The sequence below is a fragment of the Lactuca serriola genome, chromosome 1 (assembly GCF_051521515.1).
Source record: "Lactuca serriola cultivar US96UC23 chromosome 1, Lser_US96UC23_V15, whole genome shotgun sequence".
In the NCBI taxonomy this organism is placed as follows: Eukaryota; Viridiplantae; Streptophyta; class Magnoliopsida; order Asterales; family Asteraceae; genus Lactuca; species Lactuca serriola.
In genome coordinates this window covers 14,973,927-14,989,634 of record NC_136408.1, presented here as the reverse complement: position 1 = coordinate 14,989,634, position 15,708 = coordinate 14,973,927, and the positions used below count along the sequence as shown (strand labels likewise).

The 15,708-nt window shown below is 34.4% G+C and overlaps 2 protein-coding genes across 2 annotated transcripts; one reads left to right on the top strand and one right to left on the bottom strand.

The window, feature by feature from the left end:
* The first annotated feature begins 5,094 nt into the window (after nucleotides 1-5,094).
* PDIL5-2 (PDI-like 5-2) lies at nucleotides 5,095-7,623 on the top strand. The gene is made up of 5 exons (XM_079003141.1): nucleotides 5,095-5,376; nucleotides 6,092-6,195; nucleotides 6,326-6,696; nucleotides 6,771-7,078; nucleotides 7,162-7,623. Exons 1-5 carry the CDS (start codon nucleotides 5,176-5,178, stop codon nucleotides 7,468-7,470), a joined length of 1,293 nt encoding a protein of 430 aa, XP_078859267.1. The 5' UTR covers nucleotides 5,095-5,175; the 3' UTR covers nucleotides 7,471-7,623.
* Nucleotides 7,624-9,275: 1,652 nt separating this feature from the next.
* Nucleotides 9,276-11,119, bottom strand: LOC145054765 (small ribosomal subunit protein uS2-like). The gene is made up of 5 exons (XM_079003047.1): nucleotides 10,887-11,119; nucleotides 10,281-10,543; nucleotides 9,998-10,195; nucleotides 9,668-9,890; nucleotides 9,276-9,523 (listed from the first exon to the last, which is right to left on the bottom strand). Exons 1-5 carry the CDS (start codon nucleotides 11,023-11,025, stop codon nucleotides 9,435-9,437), a joined length of 912 nt encoding a protein of 303 aa, XP_078859173.1. The 5' UTR covers nucleotides 11,026-11,119; the 3' UTR covers nucleotides 9,276-9,434.
* Between the last annotated feature and the right edge of the window lie 4,589 nt (nucleotides 11,120-15,708).

The following is a 15,708-nucleotide window of genomic DNA, read 5'->3' as shown; positions in this document are numbered from 1 at the left end:
TTATTTAAGGTACCCTCCGTGTTTTTTTTATTAGACACTAATTTTAGGGCACGCAAAAATGCGTGTCCTCTATTCTTCATATTTTGGAAAACTGACATAAATTTTTAGGGCACACACAAATGCGTGTCCTCTATCAGCGCGTGTCATTGATTGCGCGTCGTAAAAGGCTGTTTTTCTAGTAGTGCAAATAGCAAATTAAGTAATGTTTCTTGTCATTTTATGACATTAACCCCACAAATAAATGAGAACAAAGAGTTAATTTTTTCATTCAAATAGACGTGGAAGAGGGATCAAAGCATAGTATTTGTCACTTTATATTATCCTTGGTGGACTAGTACTTAAACCACAAGTTTAAACGTTAATCTAATTTCCAACAGAAATAAAAAAAAACAAAAAAAAAAATCGGTGCTGGTACTATTGACCATACCAAACCTTGGAGTTCGGAATGCTAGAAGCAATATGTGTTCATTTGCTTGGTGTTGGTAGAGAAGCCGCCAACAAGCTCGTGGATTATACAAGGAATGCCCTTTATATATTTTTCCTTTTGTGATTCCTCCAACAATTTCATCCCATATTTCGACTTCGGTTATGGAGTGGATAGTAGTATCATCTCTGTAATCCCCGCTATAGGTTGGTGATGGGCAACATATTATATCATATTCACATCAATATATCTTCAAAACAAAACTAACATCTAAGGGCTAAACAAAGTGAACATAACATCCACAAGGGGCAGTTTTAAGGTGTTTCCGGTGTGGCAACAACAACACCTGCTTTTTTTTTGTCCGCAGTGGAAAAAAATTCGATTTTTTTACCTATTTTTCATGTATCGGCAACACCTACTATATATATTTCTGCATCCGCCCCTAAACATTCAAATCAAAATAGTCGTATGTTAAATTAAGGTGTAGAGTTTTCGGATGGAAAACATTATTTAAAACAAAGTATATTATCAAATTTAGCAACAGAATGAAGATAATAACCGAAATAAGTAAACGTAGAAAATTAATGAAAAAAAAATTGTTTCGATGAAACGAGAGTAATTAGAGAGAACTTGAATGAAAACTTAACCAACTACACCCTCTTATTTATATATAAACATCATGTGTGCCTATACTCGCACGTAGAGCCGTTCCAAATATATTTTGAGACAGTGACAAAAGGAAGAAAAAACCTTTTAAAGATATAAATATAGCAAAAAAAAATAGAATAGTAGAAGTTTACAAAGTTAATATAAAGATACAACCAACAAGAAACTAGCAAAAGTGCGATTGATACAAAGAGGAAAATAAAACAATAACACTATACAACTTGATAAATGATGATGTTATGATCAACAAGCACTCAACAAGAAAAACGAATAACCAAGGAAAAATGTAATTGAAGAACATATTTTAGTAATCGACTTTGCAATTTGACTAAACGAGTAAAAAGAGCACCAACCAAAATTTATAAACCAAGCAAGGGGAGCTTTTGAGTTTTAAAGAAAATCTTTGTGAGTTTATGAATTCACATTGGCCCTCCACAAATATATTCAAATCATTCACAAAAATACAATAAATATATATATATATATATATATATATGTTCAAGTTCATTTGAGATCATTTTAATTTTGTGAGACCGTGAAACTAAATCTAAAAACAATTTTAAAATGCAAAATAAATGGAAAAATCCAAAAATTCATTTTTTAAATATTATTTTTGGAACTTGAATTAACTAAAAAAATAAAAAAAAATTCCGTTTTTTTTAAATATGTGAAATATTCTAATAGAATATTACACTGACATATTCTAAAAAATAATTTTAAAATGTAGAATAAATGGAAAAATCTAAAAATTCTTTTTTTAAATATTATTTTTGGAACTCGAACTAACTAAAAAAATAAAAAATAAATTCCATTTTTTTTGAAAAATACGTGAAATATTCTAATAGAATATTACACTGTACATATTCTAAAAAATAATTTTAAAATGCAAAATAAATGGAAAAATCTAAAAATTCTTTTTTTAAATATTATTTTCAGAAATTGAATTAACTAAAAAAAATAAAATAAATAAAAAAATGCGTCTCACGGTCTCACAAAATTAGGTCGTCTCACATAAACCTAACCATATATATATATATATATAGAGAGAGAGAGAGAGAGAGAAATTAAGTATCCTCCTACCATTATAAAACTTTACATATTTTGAAACCAATATTTGTTTGCCGACTAATTGTAATTTATAGTTGCACATATTTAATACTATGAGTCTATGACTTTATTCGCCTCAATTCATTGGGTTTTGGGGTGAAAACACTAAAATAGTGTTGGTGGATAACGTTCTCCTTTTTCCTTTTTATAAGGATTTTTACTTTATTCTTTTCAAACACTCATCCAAAATCGGATGTGTGAAAAATTCAAGTTTAAAAAACAATTCATACCATATCACCTAATGGAAAAAAGTCAAAAACAAACCAAATAGCTCTTCTTTATGCATTGAAGGGGAACCTCGTATACATACAAAAGTATAATATCTTGGTTTTCTTCCTAATATTAAATTAAAAATTAGTTCATAATTTTAAACTACCTAACAACAATTGCTACCAAAAAAATAACTAACATTCATAAAATCATGATAAATTTAAACTTTTAAAAATTCATCAATTTCACAAATTGTTTACAAACATAGTTTTCAAAAGCATGTCAACATCAAGGTTCTCAAAAATCAAAGGTCAAAAATATAAGGATGTGTATGGTCACGCCTTCGTCTTCCCGCGATCATCTGAAGTACCTAAAACATAACCCAAAACTATAAGTCAACACTTAGTGAGTTCCTCCAAAATACCAACACATAACCAAATAGCATAAATATATAATAACAACATGCAATGGGTCCACAACTAAAAGTCTGGATTACCCATCAGCCCACAACTTATGTCTGGCTTGCTCCCCAACCAGATCAGTCCTTGAACTGAATACCATCAAGCCCTCAGTGCGAGTCTGGCATGCCCTACCCAGCCCTCAGCTCGTATCTTGAATGCTCGTGAGCACTCAGTATGAGTCTGGCATGCCCTACCCGTCCCTCATCTCATATACGAAATGCTTTAGGGTTTGTTGGCTATCGCACGGAGCAGTACAACCTCAACCCAACATAATATGTCAACATATACCAGCTAATATACATATACAAATAATCATGCAACAGAATCACAGGTAGTCCTACAGATCTACCAGACTAGTATATCGATAACTAGCATAAACATGCATATTTATCCCATACTCAACATATTAGTGAATATCAACCAATGGGCCGAACATGGTGCCTTCGACCCGTAAGTACAGTGAGGAAAACTCACCTCACAAACTGAATAGAAGCTGATGAGATCTCGACTTCGAATCTCTGTTGTCTAACCGACACCTATTCCCACCAAATGACCAACTTCCATCAAAATCCCAAAATACCCTTAAGGTCAAACTTGGTCAAACTCAAAGTCAACTATCCTCACGTCATGGCTAGGCATTGTTCACGTCGTGACAACGAACCCGATCCGTTCCCCCACTCGACTCGACCCAAATTGGTCAACTCAGCCAAAGAAACCACCCGAGCTGGCATCACGACGTAAGCACCCATTCTCACGTCGTGAGCCTCAAGGGTTCCAACAGAAACGAGACCGTTCCGATTACAATGTTGTGGGATCTTACTCCTCACGTCGTAAGCATTGTCTGTGGCTAAGGGTCACTATTTTAAGTCCTTATTCCATTAAGTCTTCGATTCCACTTCATCCAGAAGCTAAAGGGGACCCCTATGATCCATAAAAATGCTTCCTTTATGGCCATGCATGCATCAAACACGATCATCCATTTTCTATGTCAAAAAAGGAAGAAATGAGCTTCAAACTTGTATACATGCCTCAAATCTATACCAACTCCTATATTTGAACACTATAATGCTCTTGGGACTCTTAGAATCCATAAAGTTGCCAAGTTTATGGATCTACACCACTCAATCATGCAATAATATCAACAAAATGGACAAAACTCAAGATCTAACCATGATAAGCAATAAAGTTGGAGCCTTTGATACTTACAAGGGTCCAAAAGCAGGAAAAAATGATGATGATGTTGATTCTTTGTCCACACCAACACTAGAGCATTTCCTTATTCTTTTCTTCTTCCCACAAGCTAGAAATGCACCCAAATGACAAAGGATCTTAAGGAGAGGTAAGATTAAGGTTTCTGGAGGCTTAGAGAGTGATAGAGGCTGGGGGTGAGAAACTCTAGCCCTTTCATTCCCTTAAATACTGAAAACTTAGGGTTTTTGGTCGCCAGCCGCCTTCACGTCGTGAGCACTATACTGCTCACGTCGTGGACCTTTAAATGGTGCATACGTCTGGATCAATCCTCACGATGTGAAAAGGCAATCTTTACGTCATGAGCAGGGCAATTACTGAAACTTTTAACTTTCCACTATTAAAGATAATACATACCTGATCCAGGTGTTACATAATAATTAGTACAAAGAACTTTTGTGATTAAGCCTATGTGCCAAACATCAAATCAACAAATTATATAACCCTTTTTCAAGTTTGTAAAAGTCGTTAGGTGGTACTAAGTCGGTCAACTAATAATTAGGGATTAGTCATCGATTAATCGAAGACCCTAGATACAATAGTTGTCGTTTAAATTTAAAAAAATTAAATACGACTAATATCATGAAAAAATTGGTAAATATCACTGATATCATAACAAAATAGGTTGATATGAATAATACAACATTAATTATTTTTCAAATAGTTTTTATTGAGATATATATTCTTCAAAAAGTTAAAAAAATTACCGGCTTCTACAACTTCTCTCATTGTCTAGACGGGGATTAATCGTTAGGCGTCATCTAAAAGTGCGGATAGTGCCTAGGAACAAATCGGAGATTAATAATTTTTTTTACAAGAAAGCTTTTTTTATTGGAATGGCTAGTGGCTACTGTTAGGGACCAAAATAATAGAACATCAGTAATTTAGATCAAATGTGCAAAAATATGTGATAAATTAGATCTGCAGGTTAGCCAATAGTTGAGGGACGATTTTTGAGTAAAAAGGTTATTCTGTTGACAAAGTCCCGATCCATGGTTTGGTTTTGGAGACTGGAGTAGTTTTAGATTCCATTGTTTTGTTTCTGGGAATTCTTCAAAGATGTCATCCGTCTTCTTCATACTATCACTTTCCATCGTCTCGCTTCTTCTCCCTTCGATCTCTTCCCACGAATTTAAGCTAGATGGGAAGGTGTTGGTTCTTGATGAGTCCAACTTCGATGCCGCAATTTCATCCTTCGACTTCATCTTCGTTGATTTTTATGCCCCATGGTGTGGCCACTGCAAACGTCTTAGTCCAGAGGTAGGTCTTATTTTCTTATTGCGTTTCTATATATTATGTGTGTTCAGATTTCAGCATCTTTTCTTATTTACTTAAAAGGGATTTGTAATTCGATAGTAAATTACTGATCATAGGTTATCGTGTTTATGTGCTAATCCCCAGGCGACCTTACTCCTCACTTAGCAAGAGGTCCCTGGGATGAAAGGTCTTATCGATACTATGCTTATTGTTAAAACTAATGAATCATTTGAAGGTTGATGATGATCATGATGAACACTGATACATGAAGCCAAAAACTTGGGAGAATCGTATGCACAATAAGTTTCATTAATAAACTCAATGGAAACTATATAGTGTACACATAAAGCGTTATTTACTCTTAAGCGTTTTTGAGATGCTTGAAATTGATTTGAACATAGACACAGTTAGTAACTTCAACTTTATAAAACAGACAAACGTGAGACAAGAAGTCAAGAACCATCTTTAATGGAACTTAAAGACTTCTAAACCAAAATCTTTTCAAGGCTGTAGGCTACAATGAACAAAATGCAGAATCTTGAAAGTTTACTTTAATCATGTGCAGACAACCAATCAGTTATCTATGTTTGATTGTTCCTTAATCAGTCTATATGGGTGCTTCTTTTTTACTTAACTCAAAAAGAACAACTTGATAGAGAAAGTGACTTATTGTATACCATGTGATGAAAGCTGAGAAACTGTTATTGTTTCATTTCAGTTAGATAAAGCTGCTCCTATGCTTTCTGGATTGAAGAAGCCCATTGCGATTGCAAAAATAGATGCTGAAAAGTATTCACGTCTTGCTACAAAATATGAAATAGAGTATGCTCCATGTCTTCATTTTTTTCCAATAAACAACAAATATTCAATCTGTTTCTTTATGAGCTCCAAAATTACCAGAAGATATATCTAAAACACTCATTTCATTTGTTGTAATGTAATTATAATACAGTGGGTACCCCACCTTAAAGATTTTTATGAATGGAGTTCCCACTGACTACTATGGCCCAAGAAAAGCAGACAAATTAGTTCGATACTTGAAGAAATTTGTTGCTCCTGATGTTACTCTTCTTGAATCCGATACTGGTGTTGCTGAGTTTGTTGAAGCAGCTGGAACATTTTTCCCTATATTCATAGGGTTTGATGTTGATGAGTCAGCATTATCAAAAGTGGCGATTAAATTCAAGAAAAAGGCATGGTTTTCTGTAGCAAAAGATTTCTCAGAGAACGCCATGGACTTATATGATTTTGATAAAGCACCTGCTTTGGTAGCTCTTCATCCGAGCTTCAATGAGCAAAACGTCTTTTATGGTCCATTTGAAGGTTAGTTAAGTTTCAAATTGCATTGTGTATTTTAATCATTGATAAAAATTATAATCGAACATAACATGCAACAGATAAGTTTGTGGAAGAGTTTATTCAACAGAGTCTTTTGCCATTAACCCTGCCAATCAGTCCAGACAGTTTAAAGCTGTTGAAAGATGATAAGAGGAAAATAGTTTTGACAATTTTTGAGGATGAAACACATTACGAAGCAAAGCAGTTTATAAAGTTACTGAGAGGTGCTGCATCTGCAAATCGTGAATTTGTATTTGCATATGTGAGTTTTAACCAATGGCAAGAGTTTGCTGAGGCTTTTGAAGTTGATAGGAAAACTTCATTGCCTAAAATGGTGGTTTGGGATGGAAATGAAATATATTTCTCAGTACGTTTCCAACATTTTAATGAATTAGGATTCCATATTTTAAAATTTTTGATGTTGTGTTGATTGGTATGAATATGAATCAGGTTATTGGGTCAGAAAAGATTGAGAGTGAGGATCTAGGATCACAAATCACGCTGTTTCTTGAAAGATATAAAGATGGGAAAACTATCGAGAAGACATTTGGGCCTTCTTTTTTTGGGTATATAACTTCACTTCTTGGAATGAGGACTGTGTACATCCTTGTGTTTTTGGTTGCTGTCATATTTCTTATTGCAACCATTGGAAAAGAAGAACCGCTGGTGGTTGGTGGTCGGGACCGCTCTGAACTTGCTGCTGCAGCCGCTGTTGCTGATAGCAGAGATGAACGTGCATCTGATGACAAGGAAGATTAGATGATAGGAGCAACAGGATTTGTTTTTGGAAGTGTTTATGAGAACTTTTCTGTATTTGTTTTGACTTTTCATTTTCAACTATTGGTTGGTTGGTAGATTTTATGTTGCTACAGGTTTAACTTATCCAAAATAGAAGCAATTCGTATCATTAAAGAGAGGTTTTAAAAAGATGTAAGGTAACCAACATGGGTTGAAGTCTTAAGTAGGTAACAAATTATTTGTTTTTCCACAAAAGTTGTTGTTTTAGAAAGATGCAAGGTAACCAAGTGGAACTTTGAGTTTACAAAATATCCTTATTTTAATTGTCTTTAGGAGCTGTTTGAAGTCCTTTTATTGGGTTTTGCTCTGATATTCTTTTTATGTTTTTTATTGAGCATATAAAAGATTGACGTCCTAATTGATAGACATTTTTTCAGGTCCAAATAGATCTTTCTGGTTGAATGGATCGGAAAGACTGTTTGATTTGCAAAAAAAAGGTCTTTTCTGGTAAGATATATATTTTTTAGAAAGCTTCAAAATCATGTTTTGAATTAAACTTCGAACAACTGTGCCCTAACAAAAAATAAATAAATAAATAAATAAAATAAAATACATGCTTTTCATCCGTTTTTTTCCTTTCTACTCCATTGATGTCCTTTCTCTCTGTTAATTTGTAACAAAAAAAAAAAAGTCGATATCTTTATGTTTTATTTTAGTTGTATAACTTTTTTTTTTTTATCAATAATCTGGATTTGCATAAAAAAGAAGATACATGTTGAATTATTATTATTATTGTGTAATTTGATTTTGTATAACAATTTGTATGTTTTGATAATTATTCAATAATCCATCACAATATAAAACAATAGGGTAATATGGTCATTTTCATCATTCAGCACATTCAGGGCGTGTTCAGCAAAACTAACTAGTAGCGGGTAGCTTATAGTGTTTTGTTAAATGCTACATGAAGTAGCATTTGGATTTGTAGCGTTTTGATTAAACTAAATGCTAGAAGCTTGTAATGTCAAACGAGACTTTTTTTTAAAACGGAGCGTTTTGTCAAATGTTAGAAGCTAGAAGCTCTCAAACGCTCCAAAATGCTTCGTGCCGAACACGCCCTCAACCAGATATATAATCAAACATTGTTTTTTCCTAGTCAAAAAAATTTCCTAGACAGCACTTTCCCAAACAGCAACTATTAAACAATACCTAAATCTTATAAACAGCCTTTTAACAGTATAGTGTGAACAAAAATAAGTAGTTTGTTACCTATTTGAACAATGTTTTATTGAAAAAAAGAAAATAGTTGGTTATCTATTTCTATGACAGTAAACGATTAAACCTATTAAAATCTAGGCCTACATAATAACATTCAATCTTTTTTTTTTTTTTTGATTATGTTCTTTTTGGATTTTTCGTCTTTAGCTTGCTGTTTGCATAAACCAGTAAAAATAACAAAGCAACTAGCTTGAGTTCATTGGAATCAAGAAAGAGCCTAAAGATTATCTTAAGTTAGAATATTATGTAAAGTAGATTGTCTTATGAATATTATACTGTTTGGTTTTGCGGCTATTATCTTTTGTTATTTGATTGGTCTCAGTTTTTCAGCACACTTCTAAATAGTGCAAACTTATTCGGAAGATGAGTAATATGTTTTAAATGTGTAGTAGATGATTCATACTAACTGAAAGATTGTTACCTTTTTACTTTTTCGTATTTTTTTTTTATTTAAATATATTTTGTATTTACTTATATTAAGTGACACATATAGTCATATACGGCTTATAACAACCATTTAAAAAGACCTCAAAATACCATCCAAAACGTGAGCAACTGAAAAATTAAATCAAATAACTTAGTTTTTCAGTTTAAATAATAAAAAGGAGATGGATAAACCAAAATCCAGAAGATGATTAACCTATTTCATCAAAAGTTCCTCAACAAATACCATAACCTAAAATATGAATTTCAAAAGGAGACAAATTTCATTCCCAGCCAGATGCAGCAACACTTTCAACCGGAGCTACTACAGGTGCCGCCACAGATTCCCATCCCTCACCACCAGCAACCGGAGCTGGAACCAACAACACAAAAATCAAAATTAGAATATCAATCACAAGGGCATCTATGTCTTTTACACATGACAACAAGACTCAACCAAGCCAAAAAAAATATTGAAATTTTTGGCAAAGAAAAAGAAAAGATGCTGCTCTCTTACCATCAGCAGTCCACCCGTTTCCAGCTACAGGGGCAGCGGCAATGGGTGGTGGCATGTCGGGAGCCCATTGAGCATCAGGGATTTGAGCAGACCATTGATCACCAAAACCGCCAAGTGCACCACCAGCACCACCACCATAGTCTGGGTAGTCAGTGGTTAAAGCTACTTCATCATCTTCCTTTTCCTTTGCCTCCTCTGGTTCCCTGTAGAAAAACAGATCCACCTGCAATAACAAATTTCACCATTCATTTACATTTAGTTGGTCTTAAATTAACAAATGAAAAAAAAAAACAAAAAAACTGTTAATTGTTATTACAAATAGTTACATACCATGACATCCCATTTATGCCCCTGGTTGATAACCCCACGCATTTGAAGAACCATTCTTGCTAAAAGCCAGAAGAGACAACCAATGCTATGCTTTCCTTTGTTGTTAGCAGGGATACCAATATCCACATATCTCATTGGAGAATCAGTATCACAAAAGGCTATTGTTGGTATGTTTCCAAGTGCTGCTTCCTTGATGGGCTGTAAAATCACATGAATTTATCAAATCAAAAGTTGAAAGGAACTTTTCAATATGATAAAAACAGGCTGTAAACATTGTAGAAACCTGGTGATCAGTGCGTGGATCAGTAAGGATTAGGAGACGGGGTTCACTGAAGGAGGTCTGGAGCTGATTGGTGAAGGTACCAGGAGTATGGCGTCCAGCAATGGCATGTGCTCCAGTGTATTGGGCAAACTTCAACACAGCCCTTTGACCATATGGTCTAGCAGATTGTACAATGATATCCTGGGGATTCTCTATTCCAACGATAACCCTCGCTGCCATTTGAAGCTTTTCCCATGTTTTCCCAAGATTAATGATGTATATTCCTGAAAGAATCATACAATATGGTAAATGACAACTGAGATCTGTTCAGTTCTTCGTAAAATTGAGATTACTATTACGATTATAGGTTGTTAATGAAGGCTGAAACCTTCAATGAATAATGAACCTAATAGAAATGTGAGATGATAACCTAAATTACATGAAAAACGTCATCCATGTAGGTTTTGATCGAAAAAAACAAAATGTTGATAGAAATTGAGTATGGGTCAGATTAAAACGAATGTTGCAACCTTGAGGAGCAAAGTTCAAAACCGAAAACAATAATGCTTACAGGTGCAGAGTAATAAAAGCGAATGAAATTGAAAATAAGAACGAAATGGCGTATACCGTCGTTGCGGCGCTTAAAAACGTATCTTTCCATCTGGAAATCACAGTTCTTGGTACCGAGATGAACTTCAGCAGACAACATCATCTGTATGTCAAGCTCCTTCATCGTCAGATCGTTCTGGCCCTTTGCCGCCGCCATGTTCGCTTGTGGGTTCTGCAGTTAGGGTTTCTTGGGGGCAGGGTTTATAGTATAGAAGACGACCCAGATGGAAAGAAAGCGAAACCCATGCGAGTGACCTAATATCATAAAATTTTAAGTTATCTTGTAATTACATAAATAGTCCTTGTGTGCAACTCTTTTTTTTCTAACTATATGATCCTTAAGTTTGTGTTCTGTTACAACTTTAGTCCCTTGCTCCCATTCCTACCATTTGTATCCACTATCGAGTGGTTAAGGCACACACCTACAACACACACATGATGATACATTGGTTCGGTGACAGAGCCATGAATTTAGATATGAGATAGAAAGATTATCAATATATATTCTATGTAGTTATCATATCCTGACATTAAAAAATATGATACAATATCTTTAACTGGGATACAATAATATAGAACATGTTTACAAATAATATTTTTTATATACATAAAACAATTTTTTGGGGATGCTGTAGAACTCCTAACGTCCCATCTAGCTCCGCCACTGTATTGGTCTTTTGTCTCATTTATTTGATCATTGATCGTGTCGTATTTGTTTATAGTAAATGATTATAATTCGTTTAAATTCTATGAATTATGGGCATGGACTAGAAACTGAAAGAAGCATACGAAAATTGTGTATCATGTGGATAATAAGAAGCTAAAAAGAGCTCTTGCATTCTAGGAAACGTATTAAACAGCCTCTAGGATGTCAGGGTCAAATTAGTCAAAAGCAAGGGAGGAAGTTAGAGCTGGAAAATGAACCAGACCTTGTGGGAGTCCTACCATATGTCTGAGATGCCACCTATGACACCCATTGTGTCTTAGATTCGTCTCGATGTACGATGCTCATTTGACGTAAAATAGAGGAAAAGGTTTAGAGACATCCTACTCGGCATTTGAGACTCCCTCAAAGACGCCTTATTGTCTTTGGAGATTTTCAATGCAATCATTGGTAGGTAAAAGAAAGCTAAAATTCAGCCTAAGACGACACGTTCTAGATTGGCATTTGAGACGCATCCTATAATGTCCTTATGGTGGGACTTACAACACATTTCCCTGAAGGCGGTCACTAGGCAAGCGACAATGGCGGCAATTTTCTAAAGGGAATTTTTTGGCAACAAAAAAAAGTTTTTAATTTGCTTTTGGAGATTTATTGTCTACATAGGCTTGACCAATTAATTCATGATCGCTCATAAATTAATTTTAGAATTACGTTCCGGCAATGCATTAATTATTTTTGTTAGTATTATAACTTTGTGTTGTTTTATGCAAGTTTTCAATATTTTTGTTTATGATACGAATCAAAACATACAATTAAGTTTTTGAAGACTATCCTCAAACACACACACACAAAAAAAAAAGGTTGCATATCATTGAAAACCTCACACCACCTAATGCACTTCTTGAGAATGCATCGGTACTATTTGAAAAACCTAGACAAAAAGTTCCATGAGTAATCAAGGTAACATGCCTTATGCTTACAAGCATGACCTCGAACCTTAATACGATTCCATAGGAGCTTGATGTATATGAAATGAACAAGTTGAAAAACATTTTTCAACGACATGTTGATACTAAATTGGGTTATTTTGACAAATCAATCAAAACATGCACACTAGAGGACACTCAATAGGTCGACCCTTTAATTTTTGAAATGATGGATAATATTAATAGGTTGGACATTTTTGGATCTCCTGTTGCTATTGAATTGGTAGTGTGACTACAATTCTTAATGATTTATAACCTTGAACATTATGGGTGTGTTCGGCACGGAGTGTTTGAGAGCTTCTAGTTTTTAGCATTTGACAAAACGATCCATTTTGAACAAAAAGTCTCGTTCGGCTCTACAAACTTCTAGCGTTTAGTTTAAACAAAACGCTTCAAATTTAAATGTTACTTCATGTAACGTTTAACAAAACGCTACAAGCTACAAGCTACCCGCTACCAGTCAATTTTGCCGAACACACCCTATATGACATCCATATCATAGTTGCAATATATATTAGAGTTGCAATATATATTGCACACTGCTGAAAATGTATTTTCAATAATTAATTTATTGAAGGACATGTGAATAAGAAGCCACGTGAAAAACGAAGCGGCAAAGGACCAAAGGTTTCCACTTGGCCCAAGAAGAATGAACATCTTTATTAGTTTTTGAAGAGACTAAAGTTTTTCTATTAAGGATGTAATCTGTCTCAAGGTGGAGATTGTTGAAATTTGAGTCAAATTCTCTCTCACTGATTTGGTTGCTTGGTTTACAAGTCTATGCGATTATGAAACATTACTATTTGTTTGGTACTTAGGCTGAAAGGAGTGGGCATGCTATGACCCTCGCCAAGGAAGTGCTAAAGGTGCTAAACACCACCCCCTTCAAAATGCTATCAGCCTCACTAAGAAAGGCTCGCTATGGGCTTAACGACATGAGAGAGGAGAGAGAAACATGAATATTGTGTTCTTATTGGCTGATTCAAGTTTATACTTTTTTTTCTAAAATAAAACACATTAAACTAACAAACTACCACTCCCTACTTTTTACATTTTAGATGCTAACACACTCTCAACCTATGTGGCTTCAAAAAAATATGATGTGGTAAGCATGTTATCACTCCTTATAGCCTTAGAAGTTTTTGGATTATTTTAGAATTCTAATACATTATCTTATAAATAGACGTTTAGTTTAATCATTCTAATCATCCTAAATTGTCTTCCATCTCCATTGAAATTGTACCCTTCTTCCCTTTAATGATTGTATTAATAGTACAGGTCGAGTGTCTTATGTTTTTCTCCGCAAAGGTCTCCACTCTAATTCTTGGATACTTGGTTGTACTAGTTGCTTCTATTTATCATCATATTTACAACATACTCCATATATCATATACTCTAATTCTTGGATACTTAGTTGTACCAGTTGCTTCTATTTATCATCATATTTACAACATATTCCATATATCATATTCTGATGCTAAAACATGAGTTTACCAATCTTAACATGATATTGTAGCTCCACACATCATATGTCACTCTATATATGTATAAGAGTCGGTATCTAACACCTCAAGGACTCAACACATCTAATATATTCCTATCGAGCCTCTTTTTCATGGGGCATATTTTTTCACTGACATAGGTAAACTCATACTAGCCAACTTTGTTAAGCTAAGGAAAATTCGGGCCCATGCAATACCTTGCAAACCACATGGAACAAACAACCAGTGGCGGACCTTAGTGGAGCATTGGGGATCCCGGGCCACTGCTCAATTTCCGGCACGTAGTGTAATTTTTTTTTCTATTAGGTGCACCGGCTTGAAGTATGGTGGACACTCGTACTAAAACAACAGTTTGCATCCGCCACTGCAAACAACCATCCCTAAATGATGCATGTGGCACTTGAGAATAATAAAACATGCAAGAAGTCCTTTGAAGTGTTGCATCTCAAGTCCTTCACCATTAAGCCACCAAATAGATTGTCAGGAGGTGCATTAGGTGTTGTTTGTTTTGGAAGTGGTTAAATGTCTTTTGTCTTTTTCCAAGTTTGCGGAAGAAGACGTGCACTTGCGAAACGTCTACCCGCCAGAAGGGAAAAGTGCTCAAAAAATATTTTTGTAGAAAAACAAACGAGGCCTTAGTGTCGTAGACCGTCTAGACATTGTCTTAACCAATTCTATATATGTTGGCCCTCTCTCATTAAGGTCTCTTTTTAATAGAAATCTAGAACTAGATATATCCTATCCCAAGCTTCCTACAAGAACCCCAAATAGATAAATTGTACAAAACTATTGAACATATTATCTATTCAATAACAATACAAACGAAGCCTTAAAGATTGTTTGTAATAGTGGAACTTTTTTTGACCTCCCCACCCTAAAGTTGTGGGTCCATCCATGTTTCTTAGGAACATGATACACGTATCCGACTCCTATAACTTCATGAATGCATCCTTAATATGGTGTGGCTTGTACAACCATACTATTGCTTTTTTTCGCTACAAAATCTATATACTTACGAGTAGGGAATTTATGTTTATCCTATAGAAATACATGATACTTTCTTTATGGCACTTAGATGTTCCTTAGCAATGTTGAAACTTAACCAAGAGTGAAAAGAGTATGTCCAAGAATAATGAAGCAGTTGCATGGATTGGGCTTTGGATTGACTTCAAACTAGTTAAATGGCTATAAATATTTGTTATCCAGTAATCGAAACTCATATATCCAGTTGTGATTCTTATTCAACAAACAAAAAGCTGGAATGAATTTTGCTTCCAAATCCCTCAGAACAAACACCCCCATAGAGAGTTCCGTATGGATTTATACAAGAATGTTGGGTTTACAATTTATGAATATGTATAAATTAGTGAAAAGTCGAACATAGTTGCATAATTAAAAACACATTGTTACATAATTTGGTAAAAATTCAAAGAAAATAAAAAGATTGCAAAAGATTGCAATATTGCATAGATATGTCTTTTAACCCATTTGGACAACAAAAGATGAGAGTTTTGAACCAATTTTGTTGAACCCCAAAGGCAAAAGACGTAAATGCCCTTAACAAAAATAGCCTAGAAAGTCGATTGAGTCCAACCCCATGTAACAAACACAGCCTAACGAAAATCTAATTGGCAGTAAAGTCTTCATAAACAAATAGAAATCTCATAACACCTTTGCAAATTTGAAGA

What these genes read in the sequence shown, in the direction of transcription:
- PDIL5-2 (XM_079003141.1), top strand. Translation starts at nt 5,176, where the DNA reads ATGTCATCCGTCTTCTTCATACTATCACTTTCCATCGTCTCGCTTCTT. An exon ending in GCAAACGTCTTAGTCCAGAG is followed by an intron (nt 5,377 to 6,091) that starts GTAGGTCTTATT and finishes GTTTCATTTCAG; the next exon opens with TTAGATAAAGCTGCTCCTAT. An exon ending in GAAATGAAATATATTTCTCA is followed by an intron (nt 7,079 to 7,161) that starts GTACGTTTCCAA and finishes AATATGAATCAG; the next exon opens with GTTATTGGGTCAGAAAAGAT.
- LOC145054765 (XM_079003047.1), bottom strand. Translation starts at nt 11,025, where the DNA reads ATGGCGGCGGCAAAGGGCCAGAACGATCTGACGATGAAGGAGCTTGAC. An exon ending in TTTTAAGCGCCGCAACGACG is followed by an intron (nt 10,544 to 10,886) that starts GTATACGCCATT and finishes TGATTCTTTCAG; the next exon opens with GAATATACATCATTAATCTT. An exon ending in ATCCACGCACTGATCACCAG is followed by an intron (nt 10,196 to 10,280) that starts GTTTCTACAATG and finishes GTGATTTTACAG; the next exon opens with CCCATCAAGGAAGCAGCACT.